This window comes from Macaca fascicularis, chromosome 7, assembly GCF_037993035.2.
Source record: "Macaca fascicularis isolate 582-1 chromosome 7, T2T-MFA8v1.1".
Taxonomy (NCBI): domain Eukaryota; kingdom Metazoa; phylum Chordata; class Mammalia; order Primates; family Cercopithecidae; genus Macaca; species Macaca fascicularis.
This window is the reverse complement of record NC_088381.1, coordinates 142,499,916-142,518,231: the sequence shown is the minus strand read 5'-3', so window position 1 is coordinate 142,518,231 and position 18,316 is coordinate 142,499,916. Positions and strand designations below refer to the sequence as shown.

The following is an 18,316-nucleotide window of genomic DNA, read 5'->3' as shown; positions in this document are numbered from 1 at the left end:
TTCCTCTGGCTCATGTCTCCCGCCCTCTGGAAAGCCTTCCCCAGTATGCCAGCCCCACGGCCGTGCTAGAACATGCTGGCTGGACAGCTTACCTGGCCATAAGACTCGTGGCTCCTGCCCATCTCCTCCTTCTCTGCTCTTGGATTGTTATGAAATGATCACGTGTAGGGGCTTGGCCCGGGGCTACTGCATATAGTGTGCCTGCTGTGTCCTGCACAAGGGTGCCAGCCAGGAGATGGACCCTGGTGCCAAAATCTAGCCTGTGTTCTGCTCACCCAGCACCGGGACCATGCTACATCAGCCTGAAGGAAGTAGGGCAACTTCTGTAAACTGGCTGCCCAGAGAGGCCTCTTGTGATTTGTACGAAGGCACCAGGTATGCTAGGCCTCTCCCTACCCCCTGCCTCCCAGTCTGGGTGATAAGCTCTTGGTGGGCAGGATGCCCTTTGCATAGTGCCTGATGGGACTGTGCACCTTGGCAGTGGTTGAACGACGAATTCATGAAATCCAGGTTCACTGTGTGCTGACAAGCCTTCCCGAGGGAACTCGGAGCCAGAGGCCTCAGACTGCCTGCTGGCCCTGGCTGGCTGAGGAATGGGGCCCAGCTAGGGCTGGGGAGATGGTTCCAGTGAGGCAGGAGGACTGGGAGAAGCCATGGAGAAGTCTGAAGTTGAGTGTGACAAATATTTTCAGGGCAGCAGCTGTGTGCCCAGAGCTGTGACTCCATGGAAGATATGAAGAGGGTAAGGCCCAGTCCCTTCCCTCCTGGGGGTCTGTGTCCCCCGCCGAGCTGCAACCCTTTGGGTGGCCCAGCTGGGCCCAGAAGGAGGCAGGGAAGCACTTAGAGGGGCTCTTTTTCCTGGTGGGAAGAAGAGGGCTATTGCCCCAGCAGCTGGACGCATGGGCAAGCTAGAGACAAAATGAGGGGCATTTCCTGGAGCTCTGAGAACCCCTCGGGGCCACCCACACCCCACCTCTGCCCCTGAGGTGGCCCGGGTGTGAGCCCATTGCCCAGGCAACCTGCTCTGGCTCTCTTGCCCGGCTCCCTTACCCTGCCAGGAGGGAACAAAGGCCACACAGGATCTCGAGGGGCCAGGGCCTGGCAGCCTAAAGGCTGGCTGCTCCATGGACAAGGGTTCACAGTGGAACCAACACATGAGGGGCTGGAGGCTGGAGGGCGGGGTGTGGCTCCAGGAGTCTCTGGACCCTTTAGAAACTGAGGTGGCACCTACTTCAGGGCTGCCCTTGAGGGGGGGACAGGCCGCAGGCAAGGGCTGGGTGCCCCTCCCTGACATTCCCCCGGACACACAGAGCTCACACCTCCCTCCATCTCCCTGCCTGAAACAGGAATGCTGTGTTCCCTTGAGCTGGCTGGGAAGCAGGGCAAGGTGCAGTCTGGGCAGGAGAGACTGCCCCAGGGCTCTACCTCCTCTCCATCCACAGCCTGGCAGGGGCATCCCCTGGAGTCTATGTGCTGGGGGATCCAGTCCTTTCAGACCTAGGTGTGGCTGTAGGAAGAGCTAGAGGCCCAGAGCCTCAGAGCAGTGGGGATGTGACTCATGGCAGCCAGGTGGGGTGAGTGGGGTGCCTGAAGCTGACTGGTGAGGGCAAAGAGGTTGGGTGGGTGGGCCCAGCAGACACAGCAGCAGGAGTGATCTTGAGACACCTCGGGGATACCGGGGAAAGGGCTGGCTCTCGACCCTTTAGAATAGGCACCAGGGAATGTTGACGATGCTCTATCAGCGTGCCAGGCAACAGGAAGGTACAGATTCCCATCTAGGCACTGGGCCTGTTGAACGTGCTGTCCCTACTTGTCTCTCTAGCTTAGGTCCCTGGGGGTTCGGCAGCCAAGGGCTTGCCTGGCCAGCCAGGAGGAGAAAGGAGCAGAGCTCTGCAAGGTCTTTCCCCTGCCTTGCCAGCACCCGAATCCTCAGGGGAGACCGAGCCACCAGGGAAACACAGGACATGTTAAGCTGCAGTGAGCTGCACCTGCAGCCGCAGGAAGGAGCAGCCTCTGTGCTTTGGCTGGCAGCAGAGAGAGTTCTGGGAACGCCTTCCTCTCTTGGAGATTTCTCCTCCATCCTTCCTCCTCCTCTGGCTGCTCCAGATGCCTTCAGAGCCTCTCCCTCCATCTGCCCCTAAAGCGTTGGTGTTCCCTAGGTTCCCTCTGCCCTTCTTTGTTCTCTCTTTCCTCTTACATTTCTCAAACTGTTTAGGTGTCAGAACACCTGGAAGTCATAAGGAATACCACGAAATATCAATACACTTAATTCCATGATTAGAGCTGGGAACAGTTTTATTAGCAGAAACTATGACGATCGTCTATGTATGGAAAAAAAAAAAAAAAACCCGCTATAGGCACACACATGTGTCCATGAAAAGAGCAAACTGTGGGATGAAGTATGATAAGCTGTTGCCACATTTTTCCGTTAATATTAATTTACGGCTTGTTCGTTTGTTTAATCGTTTGCTAGCAGACAAGTGGTAGCAGGCGCCAGAGGTTGGAGAAGAATTTATGGGAGCAAGACTTAGAACTGAGACCATTGTGTTCACTAATACATTTTTCCCTTTTAAATTGGAAAACGTTGGCAGAGCTAACACCCCAGTCAGGCAGTGGCACTCTGAAGCATGGTTTGTTCTGCCTGCTTTCCTCGAATATCATCCTTCCCTCTTAACTCTACAGCCACCACCTCTGCTCTTACAACCTCCTCCCAGCCCCAACTGTGTCTACAGCCCCAGAACTCTCTCCCAAGTTCTGCCTCCTGGGTGTTTCCATCTCGAGATCCATCTCGAGGTACCAAGCACTCATTATATCCAAAACAGAGGCCATCATTCACTTCTTGGATTTCTCATGTTGAGATCTTGGCTCTTGGAACTCCCTCCACCCATTTGTCCAAGCCATAGGTGGGAATTATCTGTCTCTATATCTGAAATAGCCCTTGCATCCATGCCTTCTTCTTGGTTCTTTCCTCGGCCACTGATAGTCTAGACCACAGCCAAAGCCTTCCAGCTGGCCTCCAGCCCTCCTCTCTTTAGTCCATTCTCTACCGGGTGGTCTTTCACCGCAATAATCATCATTTAAAAATGCCCATCTCAACATGTCCTAGGCCTGCTTGAAGACCATGAGTGACTTGAGGCTAACATGTGGCTTCTCCTGTGCCCCCTCACTTTTGCTAGGGTGCTAAAGACTTCACCCAAGGTTGGAGTCTTTGCCATCCCTGGGGTCAGTGCATGGCCTGTAACAGGCACTCAGTACTTGCCCTTTGAATGAGTGAAAAAGTGTAGCTGTTCTTTGGACCAGGTCATTTCCCTGCTTCAAAATCTCAGGGCACTCCCCTTCACCCACTCAGTGAAGCCCAGACACCTCCCCCAATATTTCAAGACCTCCACCATAAGGGCACAGACCTATTCTTTAATCCCTCAAAGCCTCAATGTCCTCATTTGTAAAATGGCGATAAAGAAACGATTAATGGTGGGTGGATTTAGGGTGAAGTTACTTGGTTTGGTAACCTGGCCTCAGCACTTAGGAGTTCAGCCACTTTCTGCAAGGTATAGAACCCCCATAGCTTCTGTTTTCTTGACGATAAAATGGGGATAATGAGTATCTAACTCTTGGGTTATGGAGAGGCCTATGTGAGAGTGTGCACGTGATGGGCATTATTGCCACGTTCTGTGCCAATTATTGGCAGAGAAAGTGTCATTAAATTATAGCACCAGTTGGCCGGGCCTGGTGGCTTACACCTGTAATCCCAGCACTTTGGGAGGCCGAGGTGGGCGGATCACGAGGTCAGGAGTTCGAGACCAGCCTGGCCAATATGGTGAAACCCTTCTCTACTACAAATACCAAAAAAAAAAAAAAAAAATTAACTGGGCATGGTGTTGAGTGCCTGTAGTCCCAGCTACTCAGGAGGCTGAGGCAGAAGAATTGCTTGAACCTGGGAGGCAGAGGTTGCAGTGAGCTGAGACTGCATCACTGCACTCCAGCCTGGGCAACAGAGTGAGACAACTCCAGATGGGTAACTCCAGCCTGGGCAACCGTCTCAAAAAAAAATATATATATATATATATGTATATATATAGCACCAGTTTATTCCCTACCCACCCACTTCCCACTCCCTGCTCTCCACCCTGCCACATACATAGGTAACCACTGTTATTAATATTCCAGGATATCCTTCCAATGTTGCTTTATGAATATGCAAATAACTGCAACATATATCCTTATTTTCTGTATGTTACACAGAAGTTCACATGCCCTACACCAGGAGCCAGTACACTTCCATAAATGGCCAGACAGTAAATATTTTAGATTTTCTATGACATATGGTTTCTGCAACTACTCAGCAGTGCCATTGGAGAGCAAAACCAGTCACAGACAAGGAGGGCAGCTGTGTTCCAGTAAAACTTTACAGATGCTTAAATTTGAATTTCATATCGTTTTCTCATGTCTTGAGGTATTATTCTTCTTTTGATTTTTTTCAGCCATTTAAACATGTGAAAACCATTGTTAGGTCATAGTCTGTACAAAAACAGTCAGTGGTGGGATTGGGCTGTTGTGTTTTAACTTTTCAGTATACCTTGGAAAGCTTAACTTATTGATGTAAAGGAGTTGCCGCTGTGTTTCTAGGGCCTATTACCCCATTCTGCGGGCAGATCCTTGTTTGTTTAACCAGTCCCCTACTGAAGGACACTTAAGTTGTTTTGATTCTGTACAAACTATTTTGCTATTACAAAATGGTGCTTCTATAAATAGTCTTGTTCATATATCATTTTGGGCATTTATAAGTGTCTTAGGTTGGGTCCCCTAGAGGTGGGATTCGGGTGTGTGTGATTTTGTTGGGTGGGGGAGGGGGGGAGATGAGAAAGAAGAGAAGAAAGCAGTGTGGGAAAGGGGAGAGAGCCAAGTAAAGATGTGGTCCCAGGTAAATCAAGCTTTGGCCTGATTGAGGATAGAGCTTACAAAGTTGTTTCTCCTTGAGGCCTGGTGGCCCAGGCTTTTGAACTTCCCTTTCAGGCAGTCATTGGCTGTGTGGTCCTGGTGGTGGGAGGAGCTTCTCAGGTGGTTCCCATCAGCCAAGAGCATGACTCAGAAGAAATCACAGGTGTAAGCCTTTAGCCACTACACTTGCAGATACAGGAGCCAGAAAGGGGACCTGGGCAGGGCAGCAACACCTACCACAGAAAGTTTATCTGCCGGATAGTCTTGGAGGTGGAGTGGCAGGGTCAAAGCGCGGATGCAATGGGATGTGGATAGACATTGCCAAATTGCTTTCCAGAAGGGTCCTATCAATTTACATTCCTGCCAGCAGCATCTGAGAGTGTCTGTTTCTGCATAGTCTCACAAATGAGTATGTTATTAAACTTTTGGGTTTTTTTTTTTCTAATTTGGTGGATTAAAAAATGCTACCTCAGCATAGTTTTCATTTGCACATCCCTTACAAGAAGAAAGGTTAAGCATATTTTTCTGGGTTCAAGAAATGTTTGTATTCTTTTTTTTCTGTGACCTGTTCATATTCTTTGCTGATTTTTCTTTTAAGACTGTTGGTCTCTGTCATTTCTGTTTCTAGTTTCTAGGTACGGAGATTCGTCTTTTCTCTATGATACGAGTTGCACATATTTTTCCCACCATGTCATTTGTCGTTTTACTGTAAGGTGGTTTTGGCCAAGCAGGGGTTTTTGATCATAGAATTGTTTGGACAAGTAAATGATATATTAGCTAAAACACTTAGCATGATACCTGCCACCTGATAGGCATTGAATGGAAATGATTTCCCGTCCCCGTTCTCCCCTGTAATCTGTGCTTTATCCAAATGGTGCTCCTTATTCTTCAAACATGGCTTGTGCTTCCCACCTCCATGCATTTCTTATGTTATTTTTCTTTCTTTCTTTTTTTTTTTTGAAATGGAGTCCCACTCTTGTCGCCCAGGCTGGAGTGCAGTGGTGCGATCTCGGTTCACTGCAACCTCCACCTCCCAGGTTCAAGTAATTCTCCTGCCTCAGCCTCCCAAATAGCTGGGATTACAGGTGCCCCGCCATCGTGCCCAGCTAATTTTTGTATTTTTAGTAGAGACAGCGTTTCAGCATGTTGGCCAGGCTGGTCTCAAACTCCTGACCTCAGGTGATCCACCCGCCTCGGCCTCCCAAAGTGCTGAGATTACAGGCGTGAGCCACCGCGACTGGCTCTTTGTTGTTTTTCTAATCTGGAATGTCTGCCTCCTCATTTTGGGGCTGTTAAAATCCTACCTATCCCTGAAGTTCCCTGGATCCTTCTCCTAGATCTGGTCTGTATTCTGTCTGAACTCCTGTACCTCTGCTCGCTAACACAGTCCATCGTGGCTCCTAGTTATGTGGACACGTTTACCATGCTTTTTCTGAGCCTCAGTTTCCTTATCTATAAAATGATGTTGTGGGAAGGATAGAGATTTATTTTGATTACAAAACAAATACATATTTATTCCATGTGATGCATATTTATTGTAAAAATTTCAAAAATATAGAAATTATAAAGTTTAAAATGGGAGGTGCACACAGACACTCTCATTCCTTTTTTTTTTTCAGAGTTGGAAATTAACATTTACTTTGTGTCTATTTTGTGCCAGACTTTACACATCGAAGATTTACATTATTTCAGGTTATGATCACAACAGGAACAGCAGTTTTATTCCTCCATCATTTGATAAATAATAATTCAGACTTGAAAGGTATCTTTCTCATTGATTCCCAAATAATAAATGGTAAAGCCAGGATTAAATTTAGATCTATTTGATTCCAAAGTTCATGGTTTTTTGCAAACTTTAGGAAAAACTGATTATGTGTGTTTTTTAATGCATAAAAAGTAAAGAAAGCTGTCGTTGTCGGGTATCAACCCCAGAATTTGCAAGCAAATTTTTCCTTTTTTTTTTAAATTATACTTTATGTTCTAGGATACATGTGCACAACGTGCAGGTTTGTTACATAAGTATACATGTGCCATGTTGGTGTGCTGCACCCATTAACTCGTCATTTACATTAGGTATATCTCCTAATGCTATCCCTCCCCCATCCCCCCAACACTCTCATTCTTAAAGAGTAGCCACTATTTACAGATCTTCTGGTCCTTTCCTATGCTTACATAAACATCTGTAGGGGAAGAGAGAGAGAAAAGTTTCTTAAAACACAAAACTGGAAGCAGACTATCTGTATATTCTGCAACTTAGTTTTTTTATTCACTAAAATAACATAGATAAGATGATGTATATAAAATGCCTGGCTTCATGTTCATAATGATAATTACAACTATTCTATGTATCTTTTTTTTTTTTTTTTTTTGAGAGGGGGTCTTGCTCTGTCGCCCAGGCTGGAGTACAATGGCAGATCTCGGCTCACTGCAACCTCCGCCTCCCAGGTTCAAGTGATTCTTCTGCCTTACCCTCCCGAGTAGCTGAGACTACAGGTGCCCACCAACACGCCTGGCTAATTTTTGTATTTTTAGTAGAGATGGGGTTTCACCATGTTGGCCAGACTGATCTCGAACTCCTGACCTCAAGTGATCCGCCTGTCTCAGGATCCTAAAGTACTGGGATTACAGGCATATTCTCTGCATCATTAACAACACTCTTAAACTTTCTTTTAGCAGCAAGACCCTTTCCAAACAATAATACAGTCATCCCTCAGTATCCACAGGGGATTTGTTCCAGGACCCCCGTGAATACCAAAATTCATGGATGTTAAAGTCCCTGATATAAAATGACATAATGTTTGCATATAACCTACACACATGCTCCCATGTACTTTAAATCATCTCTAGATTACTTGTAATACCTAATACAGTGCAAATGCTAAGTAAATAGTTGTCATATCATTTTTATTTGTATTATTTTTCATTGTTGATTGCTATTTTTGGGGTTTTTATCCCCCAAATATTTTCCATTCACAGTTGGTTGAATCTGCAGATGCAGAACCCATGGATATGAAGGGCCAACTATTTTTGGAAGCCCAGTTTATGAAGTAAATAGAGGAGAGCTGCCAGGCTAGGGTGAGGGTGAATGGGGTGGAGGGCACAGAGCTCCTCGCCCACTTGTCTTCCCATCGCTATTTGGAAACCTTAGTGTGTCGGGCAGGGTGTGGGCATACCTTGCACATTTAAATAAGTGGCATCATTATGGGCACAAACTGCCCAGGCAACTTTCATGTGGGCCTGAAAACCCCACCCACTGGGATGATAATTTTTCCTCATCTTGGTTGAAAAGCCCAGAGTCCACAGGTGAGAGCAGACTGTGGTGGAACTGGTGGCTGTCTCTTGGCTCTGTGCTGGCCTGTGATGGGGATTTCATGGTCCACAAACAAATGAAGAAAATAAAGTCATTTGGTGAGATTTCCATGAAGTTAGGCTTATTCAAACATTTCTCTTTTGGCTCTGAAATGTCTTTTCTTTCATGAAATTATGGTGGTAATGATTGACAGTTTTGTGTGTGTGTGTCTGAAAGTCTTAGCAACCTAAATAAAAAGTTAGCAACTTTATGTTGTTCCCCCAAATTTGTTCCAAAATTTTACGGATTCATGAAATCCTGAAGTCTAGAGATGACTATTTTGGTCCATTGTGGAGGCTTGGCCAGGATTTCCCTGGAACAATCCCAGAAAGATAGCAAGTTCCATTCTTGTGCTGGTGAGTTTGGAAACCTCTGTCCTTTGATGAAATTGCAGCGGTTCTTCCAAGGCTGTTAGTAGATGGAGCCTCTCCTGGGGGCTGTGGTCACCTTCTCATTGAGACTCTTGCGATGTTCTGTTATCAAATCTCTACTGTCCTTAACTGGGGGAATACTGCTTCTTTGGACCAGCCTGGGGCAAACATGGCACCACACCATTCTCTTGATGTCCTACAACCTGAGACTAGGAAGGAACTTGCAAACAGGATTTGGCTAAAGGCTTGCAATTTGCTTAAAGGAAATGACTGCAAAGATAATATAAGGCTAGACAGTGGGGTTTACAAACTCCGCAGCTCACAGTCTCCACTCCATCCTAGCTGCCTGTGCCCTTCTACGTGGCGATGGCAGTGACAACCAGCTGGAGACCACCAGGGAGCCAGAGCTGAGCCAAGAACCTGCAGCCCTCCACACAGTGACAGCCTCTCTCGCTTCTCACCTCTGAGGATTAGGCTGGGACTTATAAAGGGAGATATCAACCTCCTTATATGGATGCTTTAGGAATAAGAGGCAGGACCTATTAAAAAAAAAAAAAAAAAACTGGGAGCATCCTCCTTTACTCCACTATGAGCCTCACAGAATGCAGGACTTTTTGATTTCTGTCATTTAACCCCCAATCCCCATTAACAGCAGTAGGTGACAATGAATTGGGCTCACAGGACTCCGGTTGTTAAAAATGTGTTGACACCAGGTTAGACACTTGGCCCTGTTTATCTATAAGGACACTTGGACAGCAATCACATTTTTTTCTGGAGTCTATTTCCCTTAAAGAAGAATTTTAAGTGGTGCGGTCACATTTTCTTATTTGCTTGGGGAGATGTGTTTAGTCCAAACTGTAGCTAACTCCTTTTTTCTTCCTTGTTCCTGCAATTTAAAAATTCTGGCATATGTTCCTACTTTGACCATTCACTTGTATTTGTGAAATAATTGCACAGTCTCACTTCTCTTCATCTTCACACCAACGCTATGAGGTGAGTATTGCTATTCTGTTTCAGTGATGAGGATTCTGAGGCTCAGGGGAGCTAAGTGACTTGCTCAAGGCCGTGCTGCTAGTAAGAGGCAGAACTGATATCTGTCTGGCCCAGTCCCAACCCCTCTCCTCTGTACAGCCAGGTCCTGTCTGTGATTAGGGAATGCATGGTTTGTTTATTTGGTTTTCTTCTCTGCAAAACTACCCCAGATTCTCGTGCCTCAGCCTCCCCAGTAGCTGGGACTACAGGCATGTGCCACCAAGCCCGGCTAATCTTTATATTTTTTGATGGGGTTTCTCTCTGTTGGTCAGGCCGGTCTCAAACTCCTGACCTCAGGTAATCCACCTGTCTCAGCCTCCCAAAGTGCTGGGATTATAGGTGTGAACCACTGCGCCAGGCCAGTCCTAGTTTGCCTTCTGCCAGGAAAGCATAAGGAGTTTGCTCATGGCCTGGGCACCGAGGGCTGACAGAACTGGGGTGGAGATGGGGGAGGGAGAGAATCCCAGGGCCTTATCCCACTTGTGCAAGGAAACCAGTGGGGAGGCTTGGCATGGGACCTACTGGGGGAAGGGATGCCCCCGAGGCCTGAGCAGAGGCTTCCAGGCTGAGCTCCCCCTGGAGTCTGGGCTGGTTGTCGGGTGGCACAGGACACAGGCTGTGGATCAGGCCCTGGGTTGGCATCCTGGTGTCCCGATTTAGCTCTTGTATAACCTTGGGCAAGGACTGAGCCTCTCTCAGCTTTGAAGTCTGCAATATACTTACACCCACCACAGTCCAGACACTGTCGTATACACAGTGGTTCATAGACATTGTGACAATGACAGAGTATTTACAACAGAGGCTGCCTTTTAGAACAGCCTGCCCAATAATAAACATCAAGAGAATGTGTCCCAAATGTATGAGACAATTCAAGCAGTTAAGATGTCAAAGGATGTGAGCGGAGGATTTTCACAAGTGGTAAATAAATACCTGAAATATTTCAACCTCAAAAATAATTTTTTAAAAGAGGGGGGAGGTGAAAAGAACGTTGAAGTACCACTTTGTGCGTATTCAAAGCTAGCAAAGTATTAAAAATTAATAATATGCTGTGCTGGCAAGGTTGTGCTCTAAGTGGTTCATTTATATATTTGGATGCAACCCTTTCAGAAAGCAATACACCATTGTGTGCCTACAGACATAAATGTTTGTAACCTTTGATACAGTCATTCTAGCCCCAGGAATTCATCCTAAAGTTTTCGTTTTGTTTTGCTTTTTCGAGACAGAGTCTCACTCTGTTGCCCAGGCTGGAGTGCGGTGGCACGATCTTGGCTCACTGCATCCTCCACTTCCTAGGTTCAAACGATTCTTAGCCTCAGCCTCCCAAGTACCTGGGACTGCAGGCATGCACTACCACACCCAGCTAATTTTTGTATTTTTAGTAGAGATGGTGTTTCACCGTGTTGACCAGGCTGATCTCGAACTCCTGGCCTCAAGTGATCCACCTGCCTCGACCTCCCGAAGTGCTGGGATTACAGGCGTGAGCCACCATGCCCAGCCTCATCCTAAAGTTTTAATCCTTCAAAATGTTTCCTATAACATTTTTTCAAACATACAAAATAGAACAGTACAACAAATCCCCCTGTACTAAAGGAATATTTTAACAGAAGACAAAGTCATATAGGTAAGGATGTACATATTTAAAACTTAAAAACAGGCCAGGTGCAGTGGCTCACGCCTGTAATCCCAACACTTTGGGAGGCCAAGGTGGGTGGATCACCTGAGGCCAGGAGTTCGAGATGAGCCTGGCCAACATGGCAAAACCTTGTCTCTACTAAAAATACAAAAAATTAACCGGGAGTGGTGGCGGGCTCCTGTAATCCCAGCTACTGGCGAGGCTGAGGCAGGAGAATTGCTTGAACCCAGGAGGCAGAGGCTGCAGTGAGCTGAGATCGCACCATTGCACTCTAGCCTGGGCAACGAGAGCAAAACTCGGTCTCAAAAACAAAAACAAACAAACAAACAACTTCTTAAAAAATCTAAATATGCAACAGGTAAATATCTGAATAAGTTGTGATTCATCTTGAGCTGGACTATCATGTAGCGATGAACGTGACAAATATGACAAATTGAATTGTGTAAACTGTGATCTAATGTTAAGTGAAAAACGGAATTTAAAATTGTATCTCTAGGTTATGACAATAGTGTAAAATCATATATGTGAGCGAAGGTTGAAAGAAAATATGCAAAAGTATTTGCTGGGTCAGGATGGGAGATGATGAATTCGTGTTTTTCTCTTTGAATATTGTTGTTATATTATTCTTACAATAAAAATAAATGAGAGGGAGATTCTAGGCTCTGCTCTGAATCAATCTGTGAAGGTGTGTTTGTTGGGCACCTCTTCTACAGGTAATTCATATTAAGGGTTATATTAAGAAGTGGTAGGGAGTATGTACAGGACTTGGTTTCAGGGCAGGGGCTGGTCCGTAGTGGGTTCTCAAAGACCCCCGGAATGTCAGAGCTCCATGAGGACATCTAACACCCCCATTTTGCAGTTAAGGGTCCTGGGGCCCAGAGGGGCTGAGTGATTTGCCTGGAATAACCCACCAAAAGCCTGGTGATTCCACATAGGGGTTGGTATTTCTACAAAACTAGCCGGCAGGCCTTTGGATCAGTCCTTCTGCCTCGGGGCACGTTCATGTCTGGGAGTCAGCCATACATGGGTGAGAAGGCAGCCAGAGAGCATTGTTCTTGTGCAAAGGCAGGGAGTGGGTGGCTGGATGAGGAGTGGCACAGACACACTGTTCCCAGGGTGCAAACCCCCATGCCGCGGTTGTCTCCACAGGACCCTGAGTGACCTCAGCCAGACCCACCCTTCCCAGCAGCACGTGGGGTTGTCCCGCACCGTCCGACTTCACCCGACTGCCACGGTCAGTAGCCAGCTCTCTTCCAACGCCCTGCCCCCGGGACCAGGCCTTGAGCAGAGAGATGGCACCCAGCAGGTGGTACCTCTGGAGCACCCCTCATCCCCCTGGGGTAAGGATGCCCTGTCTTGGGTCCTAGAAGAGCAGGGCCTCTAGAACTCTCTTCTCCCACCTCAGCTTTCCCCCTCTGCTCTCACAGAGGGGCTGAGTTGTCACCTTGTCCTCATTCTTTCAGCCAACCAACAAACGCTTCTTGATCTCCTGCTTTGTGCCGAGCTCCAGGGGTCCCAAACCAGTGGACCTGGACTTCACCCCTGTTGCAACCCTTAGACCTAGACTGCTCTATTTCTGCCCAATCTATCATCCCCTCCTGCCTTTGCTTCCCTCGTATCCCACTGTGATCCTCAACTCCCTGGTCCCGGTCCTTCCACCTCATCCCTCCTGCAAACCCCAACCCTCCTGGATCAACCCAACCAGTTGTTTCCTCAGCACCTACAGCTGCGCCTCTGCTTCCCACAGGAGGAAACAGAATCTCTGTGGATTCACGCCATGGCACACTCTTATTGTTGCCTGACGACCCCTCCCTGTGTGCCTGGACATTTTCTCCCTCCATTTCTCAGAGCAGCTACTCCAGGCCTCCCCTCCCCTCCCCTCCTTTCCCAGGGCCCCATCTGTCAGCCCACGGACATGCCCCCACCTCCCAGAGAGCTCCTCAACTTCCTGCCCGTCACACACACCACTCCCGTGTCTACATCTGTGCCTGAGCTCACCTCCTTCCTTTATTTCCATTTTAAAAATCGAAGTGGAATTCACATAACATAAAATTAACCATTTTAAAGGCTACACTTCAGTGGCTTTTAGTATATTTATAATTGTGTGCAACCATCACCACTATTTCATTCCACAACATTTTTATTACTCCAAATAGAAACCTTGTACCCATTAAGCAGCAGTCACTCTTTATCTCCCCTCCTGTCCCTGGCAACCGCTCACCTACTTCCCGTCTCTATAGATTTGCATACCCTCGACATTTCACATGAATGGAGTCATACAATGTGCTATGTTTTGTGTCTGGCTTCTTTCACTTAGCATTACATTTTCTTTTCTTTTCTTTTTCTTTTTTAAGAGACAGAGTCTTGCTCTGTTGCCCAGTCTCGAGTGTGGTGACATGATCACAACTCACTATAAGCTGGAACTCCTGAGCTCAAGTGATCCTCCCACCTCAGCCTCCAGAGTAGCTGGGACTACAGGCACGCACCGCCATGCCCGGCTAATTTTTAAATGTTTTGTAGAGATGGGGTCTTGCCATGTTGCCCAGGCTGGTCTCGAACTCCTGGCCTCAAGTGATCCTCCTGCCTTGGCTTCCCAAAGTACTGGGATTGCAGGCGCGAGTTCCCGTGCCTGGCTTAGCATAACGTTTCTGAGGTTTATCCATGTGGCAGCGTGTATCAGTGCTTCATTCCTTTTCATGGTTGATGATTCCTTTCATGCCATCTTGAGAGGGAGGTGTCCCTCTTATCTAAGGCACACTGTGGCACCCTTTCTCATTTCCTCTGGAATGCTGACATCACTTGTCCCCCGACTTCTGTATCTTCACCCTGTCCCTCCCTCTCAGCCCTTTCCCCTCAGCATGTACAATTGCTTACAGCTCTCTCATTCACACACACACACACACACACACACACACACACACACACACATTTGTTTCTCCGCTTCCTTCCTATCTCTTCCCTTCACAGTCAAGCTTCTCAAACCCATGATCAACACATATTTTTTCAACTTCCTCCCCTCCCATTTCTCCCTCAACCTTCTGCCTCTGGCTTCTGTCCCCAGGCTGCCCATACTGAATTAATACCCCAATTCCATTGCCACCGCTCTTGGTAAATGAAGCAACCTCAGCTTGCACTGCTGCCATGACTTCCCCAGTGCTCGCCCCGCCTCTGGAGCCCCCTGCGCATCACAGCCAGCATGGTGTCTTGCTTAAAAGTCTTCTGCGGCTTCCCCCACCACCCACCAAATAAAGTGCCTGATCCTTGTTCTGGTAATCAGGTCCCCTCCAAAACCTGACTCTAATCCTTTCAGGCTTCATCTTCTTCTCTTCTCTTAGAAAACTCTCCTTTCTGGCAAGCCTGAGCCGCATTCTGTTCCCTGCCCTTGGGTTCAAAGCCCAGCTGCATCACTTGCTAGCTGCGTCACCTGGGCACCCAAACTTCTCTGGGCCTCAGTTTTCTTAGCTGTAAAATGGACATAGTAGGTTGGATGTATGAAAAATACCAACACTCAGCCATTAGGAACCTACAAAAATGGCAATTTCTAATAGTTCAACCTAACATACTACCCACTCAAGAGGGTTGATGTGCGTGAAGTGTGAGCTTGGTGGCTGGCACATCTGCGAGCTTCTCAAAGGTATCACCCTGCCCCTACGATGGGACCCTGCATCCAGTAGGTACTCAGCAAATGCCCCTGAGATGAATGCAGCCCTAGTCCCATGGGGCTTTCTAACCAGACTCTGGAGGTCACAGCTGTGCCTCTCAGCCCTGCCCCCTGGACCCAAGCCCTCTCTCTGCAGGGCTGAACCTCACGGAGAAAATCAAGAAGATCAAGATCGTCTTCACTCCCACCATCTGCAAGCAGACCTGTGCCCGTGGACACTGTGCCAACAGCTGTGAGAGGGGCGACACCACCACCCTGTACAGCCAGGGCGGCCATGGGCACGATCCCAAGTCTGGCTTCCGCATCTGTGAGTCCCTTTCCCGTTCAGATGGTTCCCAGCTGGCCCCGGAGGGTGAATAGCCAGAGAGCCAGGTCTGCCTTGGATGGGAGCCCGCTGCTCCCAAACTGTGGCTCCACAAGTGTCCCAAATCACATGGGGAGCTGAGTCCTCACTTGGCAGCCTAGCTGTGTGACTCTAGGAGTCACATAACCTCTCTGAGTCCAAGTTTCCTCAACAGAGAAGAGACAGTTCATGATAATGCCACCTCCCAGGTTATTGTGGGGTACAGGGAAAGGCCTAAATGGGCTTTTTAGGAAGGCAGGGACTGGTTATTATCCACCCTTCTTCACTCTACATGAATGCAGTGGAAAGTCCCTACATTTCAGGGGGCTCCAGGCTACAGGAGCCATCTAGGGTCAGGGTTCTGCCGCCTGTTTCTCTGTGGTGGTCACCAGCCACAGAACAGGTGCTACTGTTCTTCCACCGCTGCTTACCTTGACGGTTGATGTTGCAGATTTCTGCCAGATCCCCTGCCTGAACGGAGGCCGCTGCATCGGCAGGGACGAGTGCTGGTGCCCCGCCAACTCCACCGGGAAGTTCTGCCACCTGCCTATCCCGCAGCCGGACAGGGAGCCTCCAGGGAGGGGGTCCCGCTCCAGAGCCCTGCTGGAAGCCCCCCTGAGGCACTCCACTTTCACACTGCCACTCTCCAACCAGCTGGGTGAGTGCCAGCACAGCTGGGCCAGCGGGACCCTGGGAGGAGTACCAGTTGGGTGGAGGCTGTCACCATTGCTGTGACAGGGACAGGGAAGCTGCCTATAGTCCTTCTTTTTTTTTTTTTTTTTTTTGAGACGGAGTCTCGCTCTGTCGCCCAGGCTGGAGTGCAGTGGCCAGATCTCAGCTCACTGCAAGCTCCGCCTCCCGGGTTCACGCCATTCTCCTGCCTCAGCCTCCCGAGTAGCTGGGACTACAGGCGCCTGCCACCTCGCCCGGCTAGTTTTTTGTATTTTTTAGTAGAGACAGGGTTTCACCGTGTTAGCCAGGATGGTCTCGATCTCCTGACCTCATGATCTGCCCATCTCGGCCTCCCAAAGTGCTGGGATTACAGGCTTGAGCCACTGCGCCCGGCCTAGTCCTTCCTTTACCATCAAACCTCCCTCTTTCTCCTGGCCCTCAGTGCTGAGTTTCATTCCCTCAACTTCTCGGCCCCCTCCCATCGGAATTCATCCACTTGTTTTTGCCCTTTCCCTGTGTTGGGTACCTTGGGGAAGACAAAACAGTATAAGGGCAGGGTGCTGCCCTCAAGGAACCCATGGACCTGGGTAATAGAGGGAGAATGGATGGGAAATAGAATATCAGCATAAAACATTTCATTTTCCCTGCCTTCCATTATTAGGTACCAAAAAAATGCAGAATGCTTTAGGGGATCAGGGGATGGAGAGGCGCCTAAGCCCAGAGTGCTCTGGCACAGCTGCATGGAGGGGATGGACTGCAGTTAGGCCTGAAACAATGGGTAGCATCTGGTTAAGCAGAGGGACTGGCATGAGCAAAGGCACGGAGGTGGGGCCATGCAGGAGCCAGGGGGCTGGAGCTCCAGGGTTGGCCAGGGTCATGGGGGAGGTGGAATCAGGAAGGTAGCTTAGAACATGATAATGAGGCTCCTTCAGTGACAGAGTTTGCACTTCATCCCGTCCCAAGGGATCATTCTGGGATTCTAACTTGGGAGCAAGGAAATGGAAGGAGAGTTTTAGGGTGACACATAGCCAGTGGCCTGCCTGGCCCAGGGGTGGTGGATACCCTTCAGAGGGTTGAAAATGAGGGTGGGGCCCTGCTTCCCTGGCTCTGACCCCAGCCCCTGTGCCCAGCCTCCGTGAACCCCTCCTTGGTGAAGGTGCACATTCACCACCCGCCCGAGGCCTCAGTGCAGATCCACCAGGTGGCCCGGGTGCGGGGCGGGGTGGAGGAGGCCCTAGAGGAGAACAGCGTGGAGACCAGACCCCCACCCTGGCTGCCTGCCAGCCCTGGCCACAGCCTCTGGGACAGCAACAACATCCCGGCTCGGTCTGGAGAGCCCCCTCGGCCACTGCCCCCAGCAGCACCCAGGCCTCGAGGACTGCTGGGCCGGTGTTACCTGAACACTGTGAACGGACAGGTGAGAACACAGCTCTAGCCTCAGCCCTGGATGCTTCCAGGACAGCAATTGTCCCCAGTCTGCCCTTCTCCTCCTCTCTGTCCTCTTTGTTCTTATGGAATGTGAGTGTCTGCAGAGTCTCCCATTGCCCAGATGGGAAAACCCAAGGCATGAAATTGCCCATGTATGGAGAGGCTGGGCCTCCTTCCTGGACTCTAGTTGGTGCTTGTCAATACCAGGCACACAGAAGAGGACCCAAGGATGTTCCCCTCTGGAGGAGCTGTCACCAGCATCCTCAGGTGAAGGCAGCCTCGAGTTGCTGATCCTATGACCCCTGGCGCATGGACCACTAGGGCTGTTAGCATCTGGCCAGGAGTTTTGTATCTAGTTGAGGCTACAGTTGGGGTCACAGAGGTGTGGAATTAACAAATGGAGGTTAACCCAAAAACCCTGGTGGTACAAAGATGAGAGATACCCTATTGCCCCCTGGGGCCATCCTCAGCTCATAATGGGAAATCAGGGAAGCTTTTCTGACGCCAGGCACCCAAGAATAGGGGTTAGACCAGGCCCAGTATGGTTTTTCTTGGGGTTGCCAGGAAACCGCTTAGTTTCCAGAAACTAAGGTATTTCCAGAAACCCCATTTGAGGTTAGGGAACTGGAGGAAGTGGGACAGCCAAGGGGTAAATACCCTGAATTTCCAGATAGTCCCTGGCCTCTCAGCTTGGGGTATTCCTGAACCTGGGGCAGTGCTCACAAGGAAGGCCCACACTGTGGGCGACCCTGCGGCTCCCTGGAGGTAGGCAGAGGAAGCTCTTCCTTTAGGACCCTTTGTCTGTGGCTAGGGCCATGGAGGGTGGTGGTTTGCAGCCCCGCACAGGGCGGATCTTGTGTCTGCGGTGTCCCATCCACACACAAGGTTA

At 49.0% G+C, this 18,316-nt stretch overlaps 1 protein-coding gene across 3 annotated transcripts in view; it reads left to right on the top strand.

The window, feature by feature from the left end:
• LTBP2 (latent transforming growth factor beta binding protein 2) overlaps positions 1–18,316 on the top strand; it is a 113,079-nt gene that overhangs the window by 43,963 nt on the left and 50,800 nt on the right. For all 3 annotated transcript variants that reach the window (XM_045396747.2, XM_045396748.2, XM_005561774.4), the window contains exons 4-7: positions 12,473–12,663; positions 15,121–15,291; positions 15,779–15,985; positions 17,130–17,416. In XM_045396747.2, coding sequence (XP_045252682.2) covers positions 12,473–12,663; positions 15,121–15,291; positions 15,779–15,985; positions 17,130–17,416 — 856 coding nt within the window. The remainder of the gene's footprint in view (positions 1–12,472; positions 12,664–15,120; positions 15,292–15,778; positions 15,986–17,129; positions 17,417–18,316) is intronic.